The sequence below is a fragment of the Durotheca rogersii genome, assembly GCF_024521655.1.
Source record: "Durotheca rogersii strain YMJ 92031201 chromosome Unknown GGS23scaffold_1, whole genome shotgun sequence".
Lineage (NCBI taxonomy): Eukaryota > Fungi > Ascomycota > Sordariomycetes > Xylariales > Xylariaceae > Durotheca > Durotheca rogersii.
The window spans coordinates 1,665,074-1,689,971 of NW_026251232.1; the positions used below are offsets into that span (position 1 = coordinate 1,665,074).

A 24,898-nucleotide genomic window follows, 5' to 3' on the forward strand; every position below is an offset into this window, starting at 1 on the left:
ATGAACGGAGGCAAACTGTCTTACAGCGCTTGGGCGTATAATATATTTAAAAACATCTCTGTAGGACAGTATGGTTATGGATTCCTGCCATTCCTGTGAATACTTGTTAGTATATCCAATTAACACTTAGGCTGATGTGTAACCCAGCCTAAGTATCCGTCCTGATCTGACACAGAGTAGTGACCAGTGAATATGACAACTGAACCAATTCCACCCAGCTCCCTCTTCCACACCTCTTAGCCTTAACTCTACACTCAATGGTGAATTGCCTCAGCAGCCCATCGTTGCCAACACCACTACCACCACCACCGCCATCATATGGGGTGTGCTTTCCTATCACGCTGGCCCTCTGAATCGCTTTCCTGCTTCAGTACCACCTCTCGCTTCTTTCTAACCCTCGATCCAGCATGCATCCTATATTCCCAACTCATCTCAGTCCCCACCGGTTCCCTCCAAAATGACATATTTACATCTTCGAAAAGGCATATTCACACATGTCACCCGCCTGATGCTGGACAAGGTGAAAGGGGTGATAAAGTGAAGGGGATGGGAGTTCGATTAATCGCACTGTAGCTATATATATGTATTATACCCATCTATCCTAGCTACCCAGATAAGGCCTTCACAGGCAAGTCGTCCCACGACTTTATAGCTGGGCTATAATCCATTTATATAACCTTAAGCCAATGGCATAGATTGGGATTTTATAACAGGGACCTTGAGAACCACGTGCCTACGCGCCGGCCTAATACTGTTATAGTACCTATATGCTTAACTATCAACTCACCGGTGAAGGTACCCGGGATAGAAAAAGGCATATATGATCTTGCGCTGCTAAGAGAAGGGGACGAAGACATGGGGCTAACTCGAGTAAACGCGAGATCATAAAAGGGGGAGGGAGAAAAGAGGTAAGCCCAGAGCTAATACGCTTACACACTACTAAAACTCCCATGCAGACGACCTGGCACCGATGAAGAACCTATAGCGATGCCCTCCTCGATTATGTAGGACCACATAATGTCTTCACGTAATGTCTTTAAGGGGTCGAGTACTAAAGGGACACCCTCTCCCCCTTTTTTCCAATGTGAAGCGCAGGTGATTCATTGCTTATACCTAACCAATGGCATTGGGGAGGTAGCCAATTGCCCAGCTACCTAAGCAAGTAAGTAGGCATACCACAACCACAAGCATCTGAGGCCTATCTATTGCCCGCTTGTTACTGTGTAGAATACATATGCTAAATTAGAACCGTGTGCTTAGATGTCAACATAGCATCGGGTCGTTGTTCTGTGAGAAAGGGGTGACTTATTTGGAGAGGTTATGAGGTGGTTCTGCCTTAAACGAGCCAGGCGGGTAATACTTACTGGTGAATCCTCGATCGGAAGAACTACGGATAAGCCCGTACGCAGGTCTAAGTATAACCCTGATGAACGCCTTAGGTAATTCGTCCCTGTATTTTTTCCTTCCACCTACCTCCCTCACCACCAAATCCTCGACAAGGCCACATCTTCCCGCATTCAACCCGTTACGAGGACCTATTAGAAGGCGCAGCACCAAGCCAACTCGCACGAGCCCGCGTATCCCTACCCCTACACGAGTTACATCTGCACTTATCGAGCAGTCCGTACCCCCGACCTAACCAACATGGGCCGCCCGAAGCGCGACGTGCGCGCGGTGGCCGAGGCGACCACGACCCCTCCGGACCAGCTCGCGCCGTCGCAATCGCTCGCCAGGGTTGTTAAGGCCGAGGGCAGCAACCACTACGCCTGCGCCCTACCCGACCAGCGCTCCGTGCTGGTTGAGCTGCCCGCTCGCTTCCGCAACACCATCTGGGTCAGGCGCGGCGGGTATGTCCTGGTCGAGCTGATTCCCTCCGACGCACGGAATGGAAAAGTGGAGGGCGAGATCGTGAATGTTGTCCGCGATGAGAAGGCGTGGCGCAAGCAAAGCTACTGGTAAGTTGTTGATCCCTTTTAAAATGTGATTGGAGGGGGGAATAGAGGGGAGACTAATGCTACCACGTCTAGGCCCGCAGCGTTTCCTCTCTCTCCCTACGAGGATTCCGAGGACGAAGACTCTACTGTGGGCAAGATGCCGCCGTCGTATTCCGATGATGAAAATTGAACGTCTATCAACCCATGTCTACTCGAACTATTCATGCGTCCTTGCGCTCGGGCGCGGAACTAGGCACGTCCCGTTCGCCTCCCCCGTGGTCTCGGATGGCCACCAACGCTACTGTCGTGGCCAGCACACCGACAACAACTCCTGAGCTAACGGGTGTGCTAGGGAAAACGTTCCAGGCCCACTCCTGCAGAGCCCAGATCCCGTATTGGAAGACTGGGTGGATTCTGCTGCGCCAGAGGAGATAGGGGGTGGCCCACGCTAGATACGAGTAGAATTGGTAGTGCAGAGAACGCGCGAAGAGGAGTCCAATGGCGTTAGCGGAGAGAATGGTAGTCATCACGTACTCGGGAGTCACACGTGAGGCTATCTGGGTCTCCTCACTGGGGCTGAAGGGCGAGCTGAGTCCCAAGATCGGCAAAAGTATCGCAGAAATAGACTTCCCGGCTGGCTTCAGCCACTTTCCAGCAATGAACCCGGTCAAAACGAGGGCGTGCATGACGAGGAGGCCCAGGGAGAATGATCGGCTGAGGAACATCTCCTCCCCGACGAAACGCCAGTTGACGGTCCACTTGAACAGAAATTGCCTCGAAAACTCGAAAGCTCGGCCGAGGTATCCCCAGGCATTTCTGCGGAGGAACTTGTTGGCGATGAGGATTTGGATTTGGGCTATGATGGTGGCGCAGCGCAGGCTGCCCGAAAATCCTCGTCCCAGCAGGAGAACCACTCCGACGGCCGGGATTACCAGTAGCAATGACATCTTGATTCCCAGGCCCCACGAGTATGCGATGCTGCCGGCCGTCCAGGCGCGGCGCTGGAATAGGAAGATGGCGAGCCAGAGGAAGAATGTGGCGAAACAGTCGTTAAAGCAGCGCAGCATGAATATGCTATGGAGTCGTTTCGACAAGACGAGGAGGGGGAAGACGTACGGCGGGACCTGATTCGTGCGGGCGCGCGCATGCCGTTAGCAGACCGTAGCAACCAAATAAAGCGTATCATCTCCCATATGACATGTCGTTAATCAGGCGATCGATATACCTTAGCCTTCCAGTAGCAGGCCATGACGAGGCCGAGAGTGGCCAGATACAGCGCGGCGAATATCTGCTGCGCCAGCAAGATGTTCCTCCCCTCGTCCGTCAGGTGGTATAGCGCAGTGTAGGTGTAGACGTGGGCGGCCGGGTACACGAGGGGGCCGGTGCCCCCCTTGATGATGGTGTAGTCGCGCTCGCCAGAGACGTACTGCGCGATCTGCTCCATGTACGCTCTCCAGTCGATCTCGGTGTCTGGGCGGCAGAAGAAGCAGAGCGGTACGGGTCAGCAAGGTGGGTTAGGGGTGGCCTCCCGAGCTTTGGCGGGGAACTCACATGGGATTTTCCATATAACGAGGGCGCAGAGCATGGCGTCGAAGAGGAACAGGCACGCGGGGATGAACCTTGACAGGAGGTGCCGGCCATTGGCAATGTCGAGAGAGAGCGTTGCCGCCTTCGAGGCGATACCAGGCTTTCCCTTACCCGACATGCTGGTGGGTGCTGGCGGCTGGTGTGGTTGATTGATGTGGTTATCGTCAGGAATGCAGAGGTGAGTGAATGCGCCGAAGACGCGAAGACACGTTACTGACCCGATCAGCAATGACAGCTGTCAGAGGCATTGTCAAGTACATCACACATGCTAGATTGTGATCCTGTGACAGCTGGCACTAGTTTTTGACACCTGTCGCTGTCTCCATACCTGGGATATCCTTGACCCCTACATCTACAGCTCACCCACCCACCTACACATGCCTACCTCCTAGATATCTGCGGTACTTAAGACTGACACAGAAATATTTCCGTTTATGCATCAGAAATATTTTCTTTTGAATAGGCAGATGGTGAACAGACCCTTAGATGTGTGCCAGTTTACCCCTCTGCCCCGTGACGTTCAACCTCTCAACCTGCCTCCAACAGGGCCTACCTACCACACGTAGACAGGAACACAAACCAGCTAGTGCGCCGACCTGGGTAGCGTAGATATATATATATAGGCCACCACGTCCTCACGCGAGCGCGGCGATCTCGCCCACCAGTGCGACGACGTCCTCGGCGCAGCCGTACGAGGCCTGGTAGCCCCAGCCGCCGTGGCCGTAGTTGTGCACGACCCAGACGCCGGCGACGTTCTCGCGCTCGACGCGGGCGCCGCCGTCGCGGTAGGGGCGGAGGCCGACGCCGTGGCGGACGATGTCGAGGGCCTCGGGGCCGGCGCCGGGGGGGACGAGGCCGGGGACGAGGGCGACGGCGCGGCGCAGGATGCGGGCGGCGCAGTTGGGGTCGGGCTGGCTCTCCCAGCGGCCGCGCTGGTAGGTGCCGCCGAGGACGGTGCCGCCGCCGGCCGCGCGCGTCATCACGTAGGTGACCTCGCCGTCGGCCTCGGCGGCGGCGTCGCCCGCGCTCGACACCGCCGCCATGTGCGGCGCCTCGTTGCGCACCACCACCACCTGCCCGCGCACCGGCACCACCGCCGCGTCGCGCACCCCGCCCAGCTGCGACGCCAGCAGCCCCGTCGCGTTCACCACCACGTCCGCCGCCGCCCCCGTGTGGTGCAGCCCCGCGCCCTCCGCCACGTGCCCGACCCGCCCCCGCCGGAACACCACCCCGTTCGCCCGGCACTGCCCCACGAGCCACGGCAGGTACAGCATCACGTTGATGCACGCCGACCCGAACTCGCACCCCGACGCCACCCCCGCCGGCAGCTCCGACGGCCCCAGCTCCCGGTAGTTGTCGAACAGCGTCTTGTACCACGGGTCCTCGGCGAACAGGCCGTCGAAGTTGTAGCCCCCCTTGCGTATCTCCTCGAGATCCTTCTCCCGCCGGTATAGGATGGTCTCTGCGAGGCTCGTCATCACCCTGGCCCGAGACAACCTCCCGCACCCCCTTCCCCCTCCCTTTCTCTTCCCACCCGGGCGGGTCTGTACTTACGCTGCAGATGGATCCCGGCTTCGGGCACCTCGGTGGCGAGACGTTTTATCTCGGGCCAGGTGCGGCGCTCCCACCGGCTGTCCTTCTCATGGGACATTCTGCAAGACGGGACAAGAGCGCCACGGGCCAGCCATCAGTCAGCTAGCCTTTTCTCTTTTTTTTTCCCCTTCCTTTCCTTCATCTACGCTGGGTAGGGAGGCAAGACAAGGTAGGCAGTGCGTGATAACAGCGGCTCTTACGGTAGAACATTCGCGCCGGCCCACGGCGACGCGTACTCGATGTCGTAGTCGCCCGGCATGTGCTTGGCTACGACTGTGATGACATTGCCCTTCTGCTTCGACAGCAGGTAGGCCGATGTGATGCCAGACACACCGGCGCTGGAGAAAGGAGGAGGGAATGGTGGTTAGCCCCCTGCAAGCCTATTTTCTTTTGTTTTCGTTGGAGGCGACAAGTGACGTGTAGCCAACTCACCCGATAACAACGATGTTCGTCATTTTTTCTTCTCGTGTTGGATCAGAAAATATTAGAGGCTGAGCGTGCTTGAATCGATGTATCAGGCCGAGGCCGTATATTAGTGCCCGCGCTATGTCCCGAACACAAAGGATGCTGTGTATAAGCTAAGATGCGAGGCTGGTCATAGAGAATACTGCCTCAAGGCCCCCAAGAGTGCTTGTTGCAGTAGAAGGTGACTGTGGGATTGTCACTATCGTTCGATTGGTCTCCGCACGCCGTCCCTCGGCCGCACCAAGGGAGCAGCCGTGGTCCATCACCACCTACGGAGTCTCCCGCTACTGTGAGTCCGGTTTAGGACCAATCCATATTAGATCACCCGCCAAGGCCTCCTCTCCATCTCCGAGAGGCTACAAAACTGGTCGTGTGCCAATTATATGTAAATGGCTTGATTAACTTGAGAAGAATGTCACTGAAAAAAGGGAGAGAAAAAGACATTTATCTCGTGAAGTACCCCTACCTAGATTCAGGTACTGGGATACCTCCTCTCTCTGCTAGGTATCTTTTCTACGACCGCAAAAGATGGTTGGGGTGGAGGTAACTCGTGTTCTCAGGATATGACAGATCGTCTGTCTCTAGACTAGAGAGGGTATTCACATGGGTACGTTTACGAGGCTGACAACCCAACGCCGCCGGAGAAAGACGTAGTTAAGAGGAAAGATAAGAACGGGCATGGCTTCTGCGCCAAGTTTCCGACGTAGAGCCCGCAGAGAACTAAACCACGCGACATATCACCTCAAAGGGGACATGAACAGCCTGATGTTGTTGTCTTGGATACCTCATGCCTATCTATACACCGTATCAAGGCAATTGAAGTTGAATCTCCTTCTTTCACACCTCCTCAACAAAATTCGGGGTATTGCAACTCCCGCCCCGTCGAGCATCTCGATGGCGAAGGGCTTTTGAGGCAGGATCGACGAGGGCATGAGGTAGGCTGAGGCAGATATGTTCCAGTAGATACTATATGTAACCTGCGGGCGTCCGTTGCTCCCTTCCTTCCTGTCACGTAAGAAATCCTACCTAGGTATACGTAAAAGCCTGCATAACCCGAGGGGGAAAAAGCTACCTATACGTCTACGCCTTTTGTGATTCTTCCATATTATTTACGCCTAGCAGCGCGCCATCTCGATGAGGCATGCCCTCGAGGCGCGGTATCTCGGATTCCCGAGGGGAGTAGACTGCCGGAGAAGGGAGAAATTGCATATGGGTGGCCGTATCGGCAGAACGCAGCAGCGGGCTTGGCCAAAACACTGACCTCACGCCTACTCGCTCGCCGAGAAGGGCTAGGGGTTCCCAACTCACCTCGCTCCGTCGTGGAAGCATATATGGTACATATGCATGCACCTTGTGGACTGGTATCGGATGCCTGCGAACCATCCGATGTCGGTGGAGAGAATGGCAGGATATTTATCCGCGACCTTCCCGAAGGCGAGTGCATATTGTGTTGTGTAGAGGGCTAAAGTTAGAGGCTGCTGGGTGAAGAGAGAGAGCAAAGAGAAGAAAAATCATCCTCCTCCCTCAAACCCATCGACGGGATGCAAGGAAGTCTGCCGGGCGGGCTCTCCACCAGGCCGCCGGGTAACCCGGGACGGGGAGACTTGGTGGAGAGAGAGAGGGGTGGGCAAGGCCGCTATGCCGTGCGATGAGAGCGGGCGGCTGGGCGACGTAGGCAAGATGGACCGTGGATACGCACCGTGTAGTCGGCAGATCCGTGGGCGCGACGCCACGAGCAAGGATGAAGAGCTGACCGAGATGGGACCTGTCTCCAGTCGCAATCGCTCTCCTATTATCAAGGGGTGAAGCATCCTGCAGGCTGCATAATTTAGCAATTTAGGGGCTATTAGGTGATCGGCGTACTTGCCTACCACCACCACTCTTCAACCACCACTCGTTACCTGTTCTTCTGCACCTCCCTCTATTTCCAGAACTCGTCGTCCAGATACGGCATGCCGGCTAGGAGAGGGGCGATGCTGGTGACACCTCCACTAGATAGCCCCCTGTTGACTGGTGATACCGGCCTGCTACGTTTATCGTGCAACGGAGAGGGCCCGCTGGCCTGATTTCACACCGGTAGTGATGGCTTCTCGGCACCACCTCTCTCGTTTGGCCGAATTACTTGTCCCCAAGAGGGGAGGGCAGTAGGCGGCCTAGACGCCACCACATCGTACCACGGGGTTCGACTCGAATACTTGCCGACGGTGACGAGGACGATGAGGGGGATGCGCAATATTCCATGGCCGCCCCGTTGGCCGCAGATGAAGGATCGAAAGGCAAATTGCTAGCGACCTCGGGGCCAAGAACTGATGATGAAGAGAAGTAATTTGTACAAGCGCCTTAGACGCCATAGCCGCTTGGCCGTGCCAGGATGGATGGATGCGCAGCATCCTACTAGGTAATATCCACGCTTGTGCCTAATGTGTTCTCATTTACGCAATTTGGAGGTGAGAGGCAGAAGGTGTTTTCTTTTTCTTTCTAGACGACGAGCTGAGGTAGAGGCATGTAGGTATCACTTTGACGGGACTGTGTTTATCACCTGCGAACGGCTGGCAGCCCCGACTTGGTCAGCCTCAAGCCCACCCGTACCGCTCACGTTTGACTCGAACTCTTACCAAACCCCAGGCAGTGGGCTGGAGAGGTAGCCCTACGCCCTCTCGGGGAGGCTATTCTATCAAGCTGCCTAGACCTACCTATGTATGAGGTATGTAGCTTAGTAGGTTAGGTAGGTACTTACTGCGTATTTCGGTAGGAGGATAACGGGGATAGTCCTCATCAACTTTACGCCCGTCCGGGATATTCGCAAAGTGTTATCCGACTAGGGGGGACGACTCGATCGTTCATATACCATATATCTACACAATACGGATGCCGTGAGGCATCTTCAATTGCAGCGGTTATTCCCTTTTCCTAAACACTGGGTAACCGCCTTGCTGGCTCGTGCCACGACTCGACACACCCCTCCCTCAACCATCATTTTGCTACTATTGGTATCTAGCAGTAGCCAAGACCGGCAGATGGCAGCTGGTATCGGAGCTTTTTTATTGTCATTTACCATTCTTCCATTCCTCGGATTGCCTATTCATGTAGTGAAATGACATCTGACAACTCGAGAGCGGATGCGGGAAGGGCGGCGGCCAAGACGGATGGCCACGTATCTAAGTGATTAGCCGTCCTCGCTTGCCGATCCAAGAGTTCTCGCGCGAACGTCAACCTTGTCAAAGATAGGTAAATGTGTCAAAGTGGCTGGGTGCGAGAGCGAGAGAGAGAGGGAGAAAGAGGCAAACGGGAGGCGGGAAAGAGAGCGAGAGCCAGAGAAGGCGATGTTGTGACGTAGTAAAGGGGAGTGTCGATGGTACGATATTTTTTTGGGCTGCAGCGAAATGCCCCCCTGGATGAAGGCAGCAACTCGACCGAAGTCCTCAGTCCAAGAACAGGAGAGCGGTTGGCATTTTGGAGTCTCCCACCGCCGGGATACATCCGATCTGACCACGCTCACCTGCACGTCATCGTCCAGCCTATCAAGACAACCTTAGATATTACCATAGAGTAAACAGTGCGTCGGTGCATGGACTGCACGCATACATAAATGCTGCAGCTGTCGTCTTGATCGGGGCACCAATGGTAGGCATCTGGGCTGGGAGCAAGCTGGCCAGCTGGGATCCCAGCCAAAAGGATTCTGCTGATCCGACCCACGGGGCCCCCCATCGTGGCTCGACGACCAATTTTCTGAAGCCGCTAGGCTGGAGCCCCTCCTCTCCCCCACTAGTAAGAGCGGTCAAGAGGGGGAAACGACAACAAGACCTAGTTGCAATTCTACGGCTGAAAAAAAAAGGGGGCGTACCATACCGCTGGGCCTTACTTACACAGTAATAAGGGAGAGAGAAGGGGGAGGGGAGGGGATGCGGGTGTGCGGCGCGGCTTGCACCGAACAGCCGGGACCGACGAGGCAATGAAGGGACGGGACGCGAAAGATGACACATAGGTAGGTACGTGTGGTCCAGTGGCTGACTGCTGAGACCTGAAGTCGCAGACTCAGGCGTCGTACTGTGTGGTTTCACGACCAGCTGGGATCATGGGTTCCAGTGCATTGGGATAGTTAAAGCACAAGTGGTCCCATATCAACGGCCCGAGGATCCAACTTGTTGGAACTGGGAAAGATGGGAAGGCTTCGCCACCCATTGATAGGCCGTGGACGTAAGGGCTTCATGCAAACCGTAAATCGATTGCTTGCCGACAGATGCCTCGGGTTCTGACTCGACAAGGCGGGTAGGGTATGTCCTCATCCTACGTAGCAAAGAGGGTAGGTATCTAGCATACATACCACCTTTGTAGGTTGGATGTCTCTGGCTCTCGCCGGTTCCTCCGCAGCCGGTCAACGGCCTTCTCACCCGTCTGTTCGGAACACAGAAACAAGCATACCAACCTATCCATCATCAAGAGACGTAAAGCTAGAGTCTTACCGCGCGCGGGAATTTATTCGTACAGAAAACGGCCCTTGTGCATCTGGGTAGTAGTTGGCATGGATGGGGTGCGGGAACGCTACGAAGATGGCATGCTACCACGCAGGCCTTGTATATGTAGTGAGCAGTGAGCGATTTGGTCCTAAATGTGGGAGCATGGGTGTGTCAATGAGTGACTATCTTCCCTTCACCCACCTCCCCCGGCGCGGCAAGTTGCAGTGCCCTCTCCTCGACACACGAGGACGCCTGGCTTGGGGTCCGACTAGCATCGTAGCATCGATAAGTTGATCTAGCGGATGGAGGGTTACATGGTGTGCGGGGCTCCGTGCTACAAAAAGACTCGTAGACTGACATAGGATGTATGTACATAGCACCCAAGCAAGCAAGTTTCCGTTTCCAGCACATGCGTACACACATATACATGGTGGTAGCGGAGAGGGGGTGACATCTGTCGGCGACAACGATGTGCGCAGGGGAGGGGGAGAGGAGGGGGGGGAGTTGGGAAAGGGTACCAACCGAACTGCGACCTCTTAGCCCTTCTCGGAAAGTCTTTTAAGTTTACGTGTGAAAGGAGAGACTGTTTACAGTGTGCCGGGCATGGGGTGTGACGATAGAAGAGAGAGGGGAGGAAATGCAGATTATAATGTCGGCTGATTCATGATATCTGAGATAGAGAGAAACATGTGTGACTCTCCCCCCTCCCCCCCCGGCCCGTTGGAACGACTTTATTAGTCATACGAGACGAGCCGAAGACCGGGTCACAAAGAATAACATAAGACGCAATAGGATGAAAAAAAGCAGAGAAAAGAAAAATCACATCTCACGGTCAGGTCAATTCACAGTTGCGGGGGTGGGTTTCCGAGAGACCCTGAAGTCGTTCCGGTGACCCTTCAAGGCCCCGTCTGTGAGGTAAGTTGCAATCGTCATTGGTAACCGGGGGGGAGGCATTCTCCCCCAGCCGTCATGCACCATGTAGGGGGTAACATACACGTACATACATACTTATCACTTTTATGGGAAACTGAAGCGCAGAAGTACTACCCATCCTGTTGAGGTGGTCAACCGGAAGAGCGTAATCCTACATACACATACAACATCTAGCATCCAACACGCACATAATACATATGTATATTTGACGCCAGGCAGGTATAAATCCGCCCACATGTATAGCAAGACGGAGGAAGAGGCTTAGTCAGGCTGGTGTTAGCCAAGGGATGAGAGAGAGGGGGGGGGGTTGGGCTTGTTGGCAGGCCATTTCACGAGATCTTCACCGAAAACGCGCTGGATGCACTCCCTCGATAGCGCGCAAGCGTGCGTGTGTAGATGGGGTCCTGCTAACAGAGTAGGGGTCTGAGGATGGACCGCGCCCAAGAGCGACCACATGTCTTGACGCTTGCTCTGACCAAAGCATGATGCTTCGAAAGGGGCGCGGGCTAAGGCGAATTTTGGGGTTTAGTTGCTGCTGCACGGTCACTGGGGGCTCACGATGGACTCGGAGAACGAGATCCGTGACACAGACACACGCAGACACACACCTATGCTATGCTATGTACACATGTAGGTGTGTATGAGTATAGACAGATATCCATACCGACAACACACATGGATACCCGACCGGCCTGGGGTGTTTGCCATGTTTGGTATCTGAGCAGCGAGCATTATGTATATGTATACACCCATCCTGGAGACCGGTAGGTATGTACATACATGCGCTCGCCTCTCCTTCTCCACAATACATACCTACCTGATGATATCGAATCTTCCCGCCTGCGACCACGTTGATGGGACATACTGTACGTGTAAGCATATGGGGTCTCGTTCGAACTGTCCCATCTCGTTGGGTCCTATACATGGACACATTGGTCCCCTTTAGAAGGCATACACGCATTGTGCGTGTCGTGTACCTACATACGTGCCTCCTATATATCAATGGGCAATACCTTATCCACGCTTTACCCTACACGAGCTCGAGCCCCGGCTGAGAAGCTGGTCCGCCGACCAGATGCAGACATATTTTCACCTACGCTCGTATATCCGTATATATACCTATATATATATACGTATGTAATATATATGTATGGCTGACTACGCCCTGGAATTACGCACATTTGTAGAGGTCATCATTGTTAACCCCCATCGGGTATTCTGTTCATTCCCCGGCATGTATGTTAGGCATACATAAGAGCATATAATATCCATCCTGTTGCCCAGGTAGGTAGGTAGCATTTGGTATTATCACCTACGCATGGAGAACGTTCTCCCTGAGCCCGATGCGACGGCGGGGAGGAAACGTGTTGGGATTTTCAGTCAACTGCAATGTCGCATCGACTTACACCTCCAAAGACGACGGCATGCTACGCTCTGCACATAGCAGACACCTGTTGGTTCACCGATGCAATAATATACCGTTCCATTACGTCCTACGTATGTATGTACCCTAGCGACTACGTGGTGCCTACCTCTATACTGGCCACTCAGGCTCCTTTCCGTCCCGCGGGTGTCTGTCTATCTATATCTGACCATCCGACTCGCTAGTATTAGCCGTCATAAGCATGTCAGATCTCTATTGCTATGGTGTCGTCGCTGACGCGCTCGCGCTTCTCGAAGAAAGTCGCGGGAAGGGAGGGTAACCAATTATCATATCTATCGGCGTAATCGATATTTGATTGGGTTTCCGGCAAATGCTCACTTTGATATTACCTGCGTCTCAACGCCCAGCAATCTATATGCGTGCCGATATACACGCACGTACCGCTGTTGCCCTTGCAAGGCAGGTCAGGTTGGGTAATTCGTAGAAGGGGTTGACACCTTGGTTGACACCTTGGTCCTCTCTCTCTCCACGCAACGGGCACAACGTCTCCTCCTCGGTATCCAACCTCGGATCCCGTATGGATATGTGTGGGGGCTTGGACGAGTTTGCCCCCCATTCTACTCGTAACAGTAGACATGGGACACCCAGGATAGTAGCAGTGCCCACATGTCATTGCTTGGGACGTACTCGTAGTACGGTGAAGGTGACCTAATTTGCAAGAATTTCATGATGTCAAGACCCCGGTTGCATAACCGATTGGGGGTTGCATTAGATACACACCTACCTTACCTACCTAGGGAGATACCTCATCATTACCTCCGCCTAAGGTATATCGACTTCAAGTGGGATGGGTCAGTCCTACCTATAGAGATAGGTAGGGTATATAGGCGCATGCGTAGCCGGAATATGCAATCTTTCTCGTACTTCGCAAACTGCCTCGGATGTGTGTATCTTGTGTCGCTTCGCAGAGGTCAGGCATGTGGTCCGTGAGTACTTACAACGTCTCCGTCGCGGGCGCACTCTGATATTACACGTAATCTGTCAGGTGGATTTGCATTACAGCGTAGTATAGGTACTTGGGTAGGTGATAAGTTCCGCGTGTAGATGGATACCCAAGGTAATTGCACGAGAGGAAATCGTCCGATGTGGCCTATAATATGTGATAATACCGACGTGATAACAGCAACATCGGGCAGCCTTCCCGTCTCCCGCCCTCTTCGACGGTCAATTCTAACCCGAGACGTGCATAGTCGGCTCTATATCTCGAACAACGGCAAATGTACACCATATGCGTGCCAGCAGACGTGTAGGTATGTCTACGTCAGGCGCCTCCCTTTCCACACTTTCCCCGTTGCCGTAGCTCGGTGGCAAGCTTAGGGGGTATGCAGGTATGTAGGTAGGTAACTGACAGCATCGTGTTAGTGGGCAGATATGCTCCCTATGAGAGGGAGGGAGGTTACCGGTATACACGTATGCATTACATAGAGACATACATACATACATATATACATACGTGCGTACATACCCGTATACCGGGCGTACCTCCTGGCGTGGGCGCAGGTAGGTATGTAGGTACCAGGTACGTCGTGCAGAGCCATGTATCGCGTTGCTGGCGGCACCGGGTACGTGGAGGAGGTACCTGCCAGCAAAAGTACCGCGGTACACGGTGGGCCGCCTCCATGTACATGTGGGAGACGCCAAGCCACGCGAGACCCACCCCGACGGAGCTGCCACGCAGAGTTGCGGTTGCTCGGCCTGTGCTTGGCCAGCCCCGTTCTGCTAGGTTTGGCCTTGCTGGTTCCGTCCTTGTATACTAGCTGCTCGAACCGCTGCGAGATGCACTACGAGTACGTGGTAACGTGCTACTTACTATGTGCATATGCACGCCCATGCATTAAACACCTACGAGCACCTCGTCGCATACTCGCTGGGTACGTACAACCTCCGTCCCTCCGCGGCACGTACTCGATAGAGGTTAGGAGGGAATACCAGGCAGGCAGGTAAGGCAGGTGTACGCCTACCTGCCTCCTATACATACATAAGGGCGCCCTAGGTAACAAAGAGATAGTAGTCCTGTATCGATGTGAGAACTAGATAATACATACCTCCTAGTAGGAAGACGACGGGACGTCCCACTTCCTCGATCCCGTATTTTCAACCAATTCGACTTAGACCAACCTGACAGACGCTTCTTCACCTGGGGTGACCTAGCGCCGGGACAGCTAGCCTGCTTGCGTTGGATCTATCTATCTATCTATCTCTGCAGCCCGCGGTTCCAATTCCCACCCTTTTCTTCGCTCTCTTCTCCCTCTCCCTTCCTCCTCCTCCTCCTTCACACCCGCACTGCCCTTACTAGCTCCGCCTCCCTTCTCCCCCCCCCCCCCCCCCTCTCCTCCTCCTCCTCCCCTCGATTCGTCGTCGACTGCTGCCGCTCAAACCTTAGAGCAAGTGACGGCCGTCTCGTTTCCGCTCTTGCCCGCGTCCGAGCAGTTTGTTAAACTCGTCCGCTGTAAAATCGAGTATCGAATTCCTAGTTGGGTTTGCAACCATTTGCGGCTTGGCGTCTCGACTAGAATCTATCCAAGATCGTAACCCGGAAGGACATTGTGTGCTCACGGCCCAGGAGCACGTTCTGGTTGCACGCGTCTTACCCCGTAGACGGAACCCGGTAGTAAGGCGTCAATCGGCAGTCCAACTGCCAGCTGGAAAAGGGATCAGATCCCCTTGCGACTTTGCCATTGCTGTCACTAGTGCAGATACGCGGTTGTACCACTGGAATGCGGCTGGATTCATGAACTTGGGACTTCATATATCAGGCTTGCCTACCATATTATAAGGGGCCGTTGTCGTCGCTCGAGCACCTAGACATCGCCAAATTCCGCTTCACACGAGGCATCTGAGGCAAAAAGAGAAAGGGATCAAGGGGATTCGCCATGAGTTCAGAGGCAGCTCCTCCCACAACGGGGCCTGCGCCCAAAGAGAGCAAGAAGAAGAAGGGCGTGGAGAAAGTTCTGTACCGTGTGAGGGCGGTCTTCAGGCGAGGGGAGCGTCCCAAGAAGCAGACCGCTGAACAAGCACCTGCGCCTGCTCCTGCTCTCCTCAGGTAAACTCTCAACCCCCCCTCATAGAAGCTACACGACGGTACTGACAACCTCTTAAGTCCGCCTGTCGCCCCTGGTGCTGATGGTGGTGCTACCGCGCCGCCGAAGAAACATCAGTACGAGAACGCCACTAGGGTGCCTCGGATTCAGGTTCACGAGGAACGCGTAAAGGCTCTCGGCGCCAGATTCGGCCTGGAGATCAAGCCGGGCGAGTGGCATTCCACGGACGGCGACGTGCTCCGGGTCGAGAAGTCGGTTCGGATGAGAATTCATCGCGAGTGTCACCGTTGTCATGCGGCCTTCGGTACGAGCAATGAATGCCCCAATTGCCTGCATAAACGGTGCAAGAATTGCACTCGCTACCCGGCCAAGCGTACGGAGGAGGAGAGACAGGCCAACCGCGACCGAAGAGAAGTGGCCATCCGGAGAAACAAGGAATTGGCTCCCATCATCCCGAGTTACGATTACTCGGATACCATCGTCTTAAAGCGCCCCGGCAAGCCGGGCGGGCAGGATCTCGTGTATAAGGGCAAGCCTCGCATACGGGTCAGGAGGAACTGCCATATTTGCAACAACCTCATCAGCACGAATGCAAAGCAGGAAAGAATTTGCGATAACTGCGGTCACAAGCGATGCGCCGACTGCCCGAGGAGCCCGTCAGTGCCTCCCCCCCCTCTTCGATAGAGCCACTTAACTTTTTGTCATCTAACAGTGCCTACAGTGATGCTAGGAAGAAATACCCGTACGGCTATCCCAACGACGAACCCGGGTCGACTTTCAAAGGAGTCCACTCTTGCCACGAGTGCAAGAAGAAGTTCCCGGCGAACGCAGAAGACGGGACCGAGTGTCAGCGCTGTTCGCATGCCAAGTGTCCGGATTGCCCGCGAGTCAAGCCGAGGAAGGTCGAGCTCGAACCCGACCCCGACGTATTCGAAAACCTTCGGCTTCACATGGAGGCGCTAAAGCTCAAGACGGCCGACAGTTGACGAATTTGACCGGCCCTCCCCGACCTGACGCGCCCATTAGATCCGACCGCGGCGCCTGAAGTCTACCCGAAGCTATATCTATCTCTCCACGCACGGCGTCGCCCTGTCTAATAGTGTGCGTTCGGGGCCACAGACCGCCCCGCACAGGACGCTGCCACGCGGCCGAGTCAAGCACTGTACATACCCAACTGCCCGACAAATATATTACGTCTTTTTAACGATTTTATGATACGAGTCGCATTATACCACGTCCCGCATACGTTGTCAGTTTGACCACGACCGGCTTTTTCCCCTTCTTCTTGCCCTGCAGCATCGTGCTGGGCCGGACTTGCATCCAAGACATAAACTAGCGTGCCGTGGATCGCCACGTAGCGAGTCAGACGGCCGCATGAAGCAGCGAGCGCGAAGTTATTAGTTTTACCATCTAGTTGTCATAGACGAGCTAGGTTTTGTTGTCGTTCGGCGTTAACCCAGCCTCGTCGAGCTGGGAGAGAAAAAAAATACATTCCGTAAATGCCAAAAATGACAGGTCTGCGGTAATAAAATGAGGAATGGTTCTACATACTCGCTGCGCGTCCCGCATCCCGTGCCTAATCTCGTCTCGACCAGTAAGCCGTCACGAAACCAACGTAGCAGCAGCCGTTGCGGTGGTCTATGTGGTCCGGCACCATCGGGTCGCACAGTATTGGTTTCGTATTGGGCAGTCGATGCCGGGCCTGCTGACTCGTCGGCGTCGCATCTCATCCTGAATAAGATAACCTTACATAGGACAGACCTGCTCCCCCGCTCCAACTACCGCTTAGAGTGACAGAGACCTGGGACGGCGCTGGTTATTGGTGGATGGTGGCACCGCATACTCCCTGGATCACATTCGCATCGGTAAGAGGCCAACTAGAGGAGGAGAAATAAAAAGGGGGGGGGGGGCAGGAGAGAAAAGCCTCATCGGCAGACCCCGGCCCGAGAAGAGGCGAGGAGAGGGAGAGAGACGGAGAGAAGAGAAGAGAAGACCGTATAGCACTGAAAGCATGTCTCAGGCGTATCACGCGACGACCGGGAGAACATACGAGTCCAGACGGCAGGCCTGAATACCTTCGCAGCTCTCGGGGTGATACAGCCTGAAGCAAACTCGCCTTGGGGCTAACAAGCCGAGGTGGCGGAGAGGGAGAGAGAGGGAGGAGGGAAGCGAGAAGCAAACCGAGCAGGAAAAAAAAAGAACAGGAGAGACATGGACCCATCGACGCACGTCGAGCTGGTTGGTACCAACACCGACACGTTGGAACCTCTGCGTATCTGGTCCTGGGCGGGAGGCGGTGGGGGGGATGACGGCGCGGCAGAGTGGATATACAGATGTATGGCTTGGGGTATTACGGCGCATACTCACGATAGCAGGTTATGTGTTGACAATGCCGGGTAGCGTGTCACGTTCTCTGGCTGGCCACCGCACTCGCTCGTTACTTGTTACCGCTCGCCCGTTCGCTGACCCAACAGCGCGGCGCTTCCCCTCCGTCCCGGTACCGCCGAATGCGTCCTTCCTCTTTGATACACGCCCCTCTCTCTTCGCGCCCCTCTCCCCTCTCCCATTACTACGCTAAGGTGATGTAGTGCATCGCATCCCACCTTCGCACACGCATCAATCCCTACATACAGGCATCGCGTGTCCCTAGAACGCCTATCCTTCGAGCGCTTCCCACGGCATCCCACGCTGCTGCGTTCCGACCCAAAGAAAGGAAGGGAAAAAAAAAACACACTTAAATCACGATCCCCCCCCGTCCTCTCCCTCCCCCCCCCTTGCCCCCTCCTCCCTTCCCCCAAGCGAGATGGGTAGCTAGAATCGAATCGCTGACACGGCCCGTCCGCGAGCGAGAGGGATGGGCGAGAAGGGGTCTCGGTGATTCGGGGAGTTGTGGAGAGGGGAGAAGGCGGGGGGAGGGGAAGGAAGTGCCACCGTCGACCCAAGATGCCATCTACGATTTGCCATGTAACGTCTGCTCTGGACTGGGCGTACATGTATATGGGTACAGGGTATGGAGAGGCGTGATGCGTACACGTTCTGAACCTGAAGAGTGTCGTGGCTGGCTTCCAGGCTCCCGGGTGGCGTGTTTCCCGTCTGCTTGGGACCTTTGCACGCGTGCGTACACGCCATAGGCCCTTGGCTAAACACGCGGAGGAGAAAATCCGGGGGGGCGCGAGAGCACGCCGCGACGACAGCGAAGATGACGAAACAAGGCAAAGGGCACGTACGTCGTGTGGCGCTCTCCAGCTGCAACACTAGGCGAAACCAACAACCCGGACCCGGGCACTTGTCTTTTTCTTTTTCTGCTTCCACCTCCTCCTGGCCGGACCCTGGCCCTGCCGCCGTAGGGCTCACGCTCTCCCTCAACGACATGAGACATACATGGCATGCATGCACGCGGAAATCCAGGCGGGCCAAATACACGGTATAACGTGCAGACTCGTAAAATTAGGACGATGGGTTTCTAAGACAAGAGACAGGCAGGCCAGGTTAGCCAGGCTAGCAAACATGGACGCCATATGCTGCCGTGCCACTCGATTACGGTCTGGGTGCGGATTCTGTAGTGCCGCGATGCGAAGCCCACCACCCTCCGAGCCACCGCCCGCATGCGACCTCGTCTCCTCATGCGCCCGTCGTTGTCATTTGTCGCCGCCGCCTGGGCACGCAGACCTCGCATACCTACATGCAGACGTGCATAGATGCATACCTATGTACGTATGTAGGTACCTATATGTGCTGCGTATCGGGTTGGGCATACCCAGTATGTGGCTAAGCTGGGAGGCCGGAATTATGCATTCATGCCCCTGCTAACACGTATATCTGCTACATCGGTGCATGCTTTGCTCTTTCGATGGGGAAAGTTGCCGTAAGAGCGACAGCACGTATGATCAATGTGTGTGCAGGGTCCTCGCTAATTTGCCTGCTAGTCTAAGAAGAATCAGCCTCTTCAATAGAGGAGAAAAAAGAAAAAAAGATGACGATGAGATTGGGACAATTTGCGCCTCCATCTCATCGCAGCGAGGGGGCCTCCTCGCTAATCGTACTATAAAACCAATCTATTCATAAGCACACAGCACCGGTAAAGCCTTTTCTCACCTATGTACCCTAACCTTTCCTACTTATGTGCATATGCATTCCCAGGTACGCGCATATGCACGGATTCCTACATTCCCATAATCCCGCCGTAGTACGCCCTTTTCAGGAGGATGTCGATCTCTCTCCCCCTCTCGTTAACTCGATAGCGATGCACGAAGCAGGGCAGGCTGGCTTGGTACGAGCCGCTAATGCCACATACCTGGTAGGTACATAGGCAGGCATGTATGTGCATGACAAGGCATTGCTACGGACGGGTAACCGATGATGCCAGGGGGGGAGCTGGTGCTAGGCACCTAACAGGAATCGATGTACGCGCAAGGGGAAGGGAATCCCTTCCACCTCTCCTCCTTTCGGGCATCGTGAATGGAAGCGAGCAAACAAAGGTGCACATTTACTACGTAGTATGTATGTATGTCCTTCATACCGTAGGCACGTCGTAGCGATAGGCACCTACCGAAGTGATGAGGTGGGTGTGTACGCAAATATACTCATATATAATAAGACACAAGGACACCTTACCACCCGGAAAGAGACCGGTGAAGCTGGGATCGGGGACCGGGGACAGCGTCTACACGCATACTCCACGCATACATAGATGCTACATACCTTTAGGTAGGTAGACATGATAGATCCCCAAGCTACCTACTCTCATACACTATGCATACGCAGCGTTTTCTCCCCCTCCCTATAGCACGGCTCCCCTATCGTCTCTCGCGTCCTATGGCCGGACCGAACCAGGCCAGAGGCGGGCGCGGGCGGAAGGGCAAAAGCTCAAGGGGGGATCGCAAGCGAAGTGGGCTCTGGACAGCCCATCACGGGCCGCACGCATGGCACAGATTTAGCAATCTGCTCCGCGGCTATCGAAGGGAACCCTATAACCGTACCGTGGCTCGCCGCCGGCTTTATTATTATTAATCCCCCCTCCGCCCCCCTCTCCCCATCTCCCGTCTCCGTGCTTGCTTCCTACCTACCTAGATGCGGTATTACCATGTACTATACGTAGGTAATGCGTACTACTGGCTCGCGTATCTCTCTCTTCCCCCCCGCCCTCTCCTTCTCTCTCTCTCTCTCTCTCGCTCACGCTCACGCTCAACTTGTAGCGATTCGGGTGGCGGCAGATCACGCCTACACCGGTTGGCCGACCGGCCAGAGCCGAGGAGGCGTTCCTACGCTCGCGAGATGCGATGGTGGCCAGGGTTCCCCGGTCTGTACGTGGCAGCGACCAACCTCCTCCCCCCGGGGCTCAGAGTACCCAGTTTTCCCAAGTCCTACCGGAACTCCCCCTTACATAAGTTACCTAGGTAGGTCTGTTCTTGGGTTCATGGGATTTCGCATTGTCTGTAACCGTGCTGTAAACAGGTTAGGCACGTAAACATAATATCGACAGTTTTTTTATGGCGTGGAAACGCAGAGACAAAATCCTCGGTATGCATATACGGGCGTGGATACCTCGGACGGACAGCCGTTCGGACAGCGGGTGCATGCAAATATGTACGTTTGTAGGTAGGCAGATAGAGAGTAGGGCCACCTACCCATTCGCGTGGAAGTGGTCCCAACACGGGGAAAAAGGGAAGGTAGCAGAGGAGCCGAGAGACAGCAGACGAGAACCCAACTCGGGTTCGGACTTACTAATCCACCAACGTGCAACGCCTCCCCCTCCGCAGCTGCCTACGTGCATACGCACCCGGTGCCTGCCTGGGGACGCCGCGTATGCGTATATCCGCATGTCTCATCTACTTTTACCACCTACTGGGTACACATCTGCATGTCTTTCTTCCGTCTCGAGATCGATACGGCAAGCCACTGATTGGGCATTCTGCATGCATGAACACGTAAATATATATATATATGATACATATATATATTATATATAACGATTAATATCCAGAAATATAGATAGGCGCCGGCAGGAAAAAGCGAATGAGAAAATAAGACGAGAGTTGGTGCATAAGAAAGCGAGCAGAGACACGAGAGGGAGAGAGCACCAGGGAAAAAAAAAAGTGAGAGAGAGAGAAAGAGAGAGACCCGGCAGTCTGGATCGACTAGCACGAATCCGGCCGCGTACCGAAAGTACCTATAGCAAAGTACCCCAAGGTACCAGCAGGATGTACCCAGGTAAGGTGTGAGTGGGCAGGTGGGCAGTGGGTCGCTACGACTTCGTTTCGGACTTTATCTGCATTGGCTCGTCTCCTTCCTCCTTTTTTTTTTTCTTTTTTCTTTCCGTCGCTCTTCTGGTTCTTTCTTCTCTTATTTTGCCCGCTTTCCCCTCCCCTTGGCGCTCTCGTACCCGCCGCCGATCGCGCTCGGCTCGCTTCGCGGGAAGGGCTTCTTCTGTTTCTGGTCTCTCGTCGATCTCGATACTTCTCCTACGCAACACCACTAGTCGGCTCGGTTATCTCTGTCCTGCGCTGTCTGTGCCCGTCCCGTCCGTCGCCGTCGCTGGGCTGGGCTGGGCTGGGCTGGCGAACGGGCTCTTCGTCGGGTGCGTAGTATGTAGGTAATGCACCTACGTGTTGTGCTGCCGTGGACGGGCAAGTAGATAGATACGTAAATGCGCACAGTGCGGTAGAAGCGGTAATGCTCAATTGCCTCGCTCGAGGGCCTCGCGATGCCTACGATACATACATACCGACAGATAGACAACAGACCTCTCCGACCCAACCCAGGTCATCTGCACATCTTCGCACCAAGGACCAAGGTCTTACCAAGCCCTTCTTCTCTCCATTTCTATACTTTGCTTTTTTTTTCATCTGCCTCTTTTTTCTCTTACACGCGACTATGGTGGAACCCAAAGCGGGACGGACGGACGAACGGTCAGTCGGGTCGGTCGGTCGGGGGGGGTAAGAGGGTCGATTTCTGTACACATCGTTCGAGATGTGGCGAGAGGATTGGCCGAGGGAGCTTCAGACTCGCTCTACCTGCAACAGCCACCAGTATGGCGCCCCATATCGTGTGGGCGGACATAACGTGCGGAGAGCGAGCCAGCGAGCCAGCGAGCAACCTACCTACCTACCTACCTACCTCTCCCCTATGGAGAGAGTCATGGCTAGTCCTGGATTTCGCCGCCGCCGTCCACTCCGCGTAGCCCTCTCGTCCTATGGCCGTCGTGAGTCGCATTCGCTCTGCGTGTGCTGCCCAAAAGGAAGGACTGTCTGACTTGCTTGGGCAGATTACAGCTGAACCGCGACGTGCCCATAGCCGTGGACGGGAGGGTGTGCGAGAGTCAGAGTCGGGGTGAGAAGAGGCGTGTTTGGTAGGTGGGTATGTGTGTATCTGTGTGTGAGTGGGTGAGAGGCACGGCACGCACTAACCCACATCTCACGCGACCAAGTCACGCTGATCTTGGAAATCTCATCTCATCTCTCTCTTTCTCTCTGTCTGTCTGTCTGTCTCTCGTTCTCTCCACCAGCGACGCTCCCCCCCCCCCCCCCCCCCCCTTAAGAGGGCTTACCCGCACATTCCATGCCGCACACACCATACCATATCGTCGTACCGTGCTATACGTGACTCCGATCTGACCAAAGAGCGAAAACAGGAAACTGGCCAGCCACCCACCCACCCACACCCCCTCCCGTCCCGTCCAGCAGGAAAGCCGCCGCCGCCGGGTCATATTGGGGCTGCTACGTGGAATGCAGCTCGTCCATGTCCTGGGGAGGGGCACAGCCCGGGGAACGGGGACCTCGGACGGCCAGTCCTGTCCCCCTCCCCATACCCCTTCTCGCCCCCCTCCTTCTCCGAGTCCGCGGTATCGCCTCGCTCTCTCTATCTGCAAAACGTACGCATGTGTATATGTATGTAGGTATGTATGCACGCTAGGTTAGGCACGTAGCTAAGTATAGTTCTCTCTCGCGCGCGTGGTGGATACGTCTACGAGCGGGCGGTTTCGGGGGGCGCCAGCCGGGCGAATAGAGGCGGCCGCGGCCGCGAGCCGCGTCTGGTCGTCGTCTCGCCCGGCCTGGCCTCGTCTTGAACGAAGCAAGCAGGGCCGGGCTTCGCTTTTTCCGAATCTCGTATCTGTCTCTCTCTTCTATGGCTTTGTACGGAGCAATGTTGCCCCTGGCATCCCGCCCTCACGTAACTCGCTCGCTCGCCTACGCTTAGAGACAGAAGAAAAACACAAAGGCACGTCACGGGCAGGTATCGGCTCGAAGCCGCGGCGGCTGGCTTCCCCCCTCCACTCCGTCCGCCGGTCTTCGCGGTGGGTATCTTGGTATGTGTGTGTGTGATTTCCGCCGTCCGCTCCCCCCCCTCTCTCCCTTCCCGAAAAGGGGGCGGCGAGGCGATCCGGGGATAGGTAACTACCGACGTGTCGCCCGCCTATGCCGTCCTGACACAACATGTCAGGTACGTGTGTGTGTGTCCCTCCTCGCGGCTCGCGCTCGTCCTCGCCCCCGTTCCCGTCACCTCCCCCCCCACAATATGTATGTATTCCCTGGCTCGGTACGTCGGCAGGTCGGCTAGCCGCTCGGTTGGGTTGGGTGGTTGGTGGCACGACGTATCCCGGCGCCGTGGACGGGAACGAAACGAGAGAGAAAATGGGAGACGAGACGAGGCCAGGCGAGACGAGCTCCATACTTGCTCCCCCCCTCTTCCTCCCTCTCGGCGCTCCTATCCAGAGCCAGACCGACATGTCGGAGCCTGCATGGTCCCCCCCCTCCCCCCTTTGCCCCCCCCCGCCGGGGCTTGCTGGCTCTCGCCCGCTTGGCGCCTCGACCAAGTTTTTCAAGCCAGACCTACGTCTCGCTACTGGGTACGTAATGTAGATATATATGGGTGTGGTGCAATTACGGCCCGAGCAAGGCTCTCGCTCCCCCGGGGGACACGTGGCGCGGTCGTACGGTGCTGCGAGCCGACGTACATAAGTACGTTTAGGTATAATAGGGGGGGAAGGGGGGGAGGAGGCAAAGGAGGAAGGGGAGAGGGGTGCAGAATAGAAACGTAGGTCGAATCAATCTTGTTACTCCCTAGTTCCCGGGACTCGACGCGTCGGTCGGTCGGTCGGTCGGTGGACCTGGCCCGGTGGCGGTGCCCGCCCGCCCGCCGCGGTTGGGACACGAAGAGGTGGATGCGCCCAGCGTCCGTCGTTTCATGCGCTGCGACTCTCGGTCGGCATGCCAGGTACCCGCCTGTCTCGCCTGGCCGTCGGGACCGCAGAGGTACGCAGGCAGGCGGGCAGGCAGGTAAGCGAGTATGTAGCTATGCGCATGTATGTGTATGCGTGCAAGTGTGTGTGGCCCGGTGCAGCTCTGGGGGGCGATGTCCTTGTCTCCCAGCCTCCCTCCACGGCAGCTAGCACGGCCCGGCTCAAGTCACGTCGAGGAGAAACCTACCTACGTCTGTACGAGCACC

The 24,898-nt window shown here is 55.5% G+C and overlaps 7 protein-coding genes across 7 annotated transcripts; 3 read left to right on the top strand and 4 right to left on the bottom strand.

Annotated features, from left to right (window-relative positions):
* Positions 1–1,309: 1,309 nt before the first annotated feature.
* GGS23DRAFT_20682 (nucleic acid-binding protein) lies at positions 1,310–2,140 on the top strand. Its single transcript, XM_051511841.1, has 2 exons — positions 1,310–1,955; positions 2,028–2,140. The coding sequence occupies exons 1-2, from the start codon at positions 1,645–1,647 to the stop codon at positions 2,122–2,124; spliced, it is 408 nt and encodes a 135-aa protein (XP_051377000.1). The 5' UTR covers positions 1,310–1,644; the 3' UTR covers positions 2,125–2,140.
* Positions 1,471–3,741, bottom strand: GGS23DRAFT_544804 (glycosyltransferase family 58 protein). The gene is made up of 4 exons (XM_051514942.1): positions 3,486–3,741; positions 3,160–3,404; positions 2,022–3,058; positions 1,471–1,949 (listed from the first exon to the last, which is right to left on the bottom strand). Exons 1-3 carry the CDS (start codon positions 3,637–3,639, stop codon positions 2,156–2,158), a joined length of 1,302 nt encoding a protein of 433 aa, XP_051377001.1. The 5' UTR covers positions 3,640–3,741; the 3' UTR covers positions 1,471–1,949; positions 2,022–2,155.
* Positions 3,742–3,756: 15 nt separating this feature from the next.
* GGS23DRAFT_20669 (FAD dependent oxidoreductase) lies at positions 3,757–5,913 on the bottom strand. The gene is made up of 4 exons (XM_051511839.1): positions 5,547–5,913; positions 5,315–5,452; positions 5,076–5,173; positions 3,757–4,983 (listed from the first exon to the last, which is right to left on the bottom strand). Exons 1-4 carry the CDS (start codon positions 5,567–5,569, stop codon positions 4,157–4,159), a joined length of 1,086 nt encoding a protein of 361 aa, XP_051377002.1. The 5' UTR covers positions 5,570–5,913; the 3' UTR covers positions 3,757–4,156.
* Positions 5,914–15,286: 9,373 nt separating this feature from the next.
* GGS23DRAFT_592079 (uncharacterized protein) lies at positions 15,287–16,440 on the top strand (the record flags this gene model as incomplete). Its single annotated transcript, XM_051517829.1, has 3 exons — positions 15,287–15,456; positions 15,514–16,110; positions 16,176–16,440. 3 exons carry the CDS (start codon positions 15,287–15,289, stop codon positions 16,438–16,440), a joined length of 1,032 nt encoding a protein of 343 aa, XP_051377003.1.
* Positions 16,441–18,233: 1,793 nt separating this feature from the next.
* Positions 18,234–19,164, bottom strand: GGS23DRAFT_544828 (uncharacterized protein). The gene has a single exon (XM_051514943.1). The coding sequence runs from the start codon at positions 18,824–18,826 to the stop codon at positions 18,266–18,268; it is 561 nt and encodes a 186-aa protein (XP_051377004.1). The 5' UTR covers positions 18,827–19,164; the 3' UTR covers positions 18,234–18,265.
* Positions 19,165–21,783: 2,619 nt separating this feature from the next.
* GGS23DRAFT_544834 (uncharacterized protein) lies at positions 21,784–22,964 on the top strand. Its single transcript, XM_051514944.1, has one exon. It carries the CDS (start codon positions 22,158–22,160, stop codon positions 22,632–22,634), a length of 477 nt encoding a protein of 158 aa, XP_051377005.1. The 5' UTR covers positions 21,784–22,157; the 3' UTR covers positions 22,635–22,964.
* A 498-nt stretch (positions 22,965–23,462) lies between these two features.
* On the bottom strand, positions 23,463–24,163 carry GGS23DRAFT_20905 (uncharacterized protein). Its single transcript, XM_051511866.1, has one exon. The coding sequence runs from the start codon at positions 24,120–24,122 to the stop codon at positions 23,577–23,579; it is 546 nt and encodes a 181-aa protein (XP_051377006.1). The 5' UTR covers positions 24,123–24,163; the 3' UTR covers positions 23,463–23,576.
* Positions 24,164–24,898: the final 735 nt, after the last annotated feature.

Coding starts and splice junctions, on each gene's coding strand:
- GGS23DRAFT_544828 (XM_051514943.1), bottom strand. CDS start 18,826: ATGTCGTTGAGGGAGAGCGTGAGCCCTACGGCGGCAGGGCCAGGGTCC.
- GGS23DRAFT_544834 (XM_051514944.1), top strand. CDS start 22,158: ATGCCTACGATACATACATACCGACAGATAGACAACAGACCTCTCCGA.
- GGS23DRAFT_544804 (XM_051514942.1), bottom strand. CDS start 3,639: ATGTCGGGTAAGGGAAAGCCTGGTATCGCCTCGAAGGCGGCAACGCTC. Junction 3,405..3,485: donor CGTTATATGGAAAATCCCAT/GTGAGTTCCCCG, acceptor TCTGCCGCCCAG/ACACCGAGATCGACTGGAGA. Junction 3,059..3,159: donor CCTGCTACTGGAAGGCTAAG/GTATATCGATCG, acceptor CGCACGAATCAG/GTCCCGCCGTACGTCTTCCC.
- GGS23DRAFT_20669 (XM_051511839.1), bottom strand. CDS start 5,569: ATGACGAACATCGTTGTTATCGG. Junction 5,453..5,546: donor ACGAACATCGTTGTTATCGG/GTGAGTTGGCTA, acceptor TCCTTTCTCCAG/CGCCGGTGTGTCTGGCATCA. Junction 5,174..5,314: donor GCCGGCGCGAATGTTCTACC/GTAAGAGCCGCT, acceptor CCCGTCTTGCAG/AATGTCCCATGAGAAGGACA.
- GGS23DRAFT_20905 (XM_051511866.1), bottom strand. CDS start 24,122: ATGGAGCTCGTCTCGCCTGGCCTCGTCTCGTCTCCCATTTTCTCTCTC.
- GGS23DRAFT_20682 (XM_051511841.1), top strand. CDS start 1,645: ATGGGCCGCCCGAAGCGCGACGTGCGCGCGGTGGCCGAGGCGACCACG. Junction 1,956..2,027: donor TGGCGCAAGCAAAGCTACTG/GTAAGTTGTTGA, acceptor TACCACGTCTAG/GCCCGCAGCGTTTCCTCTCT.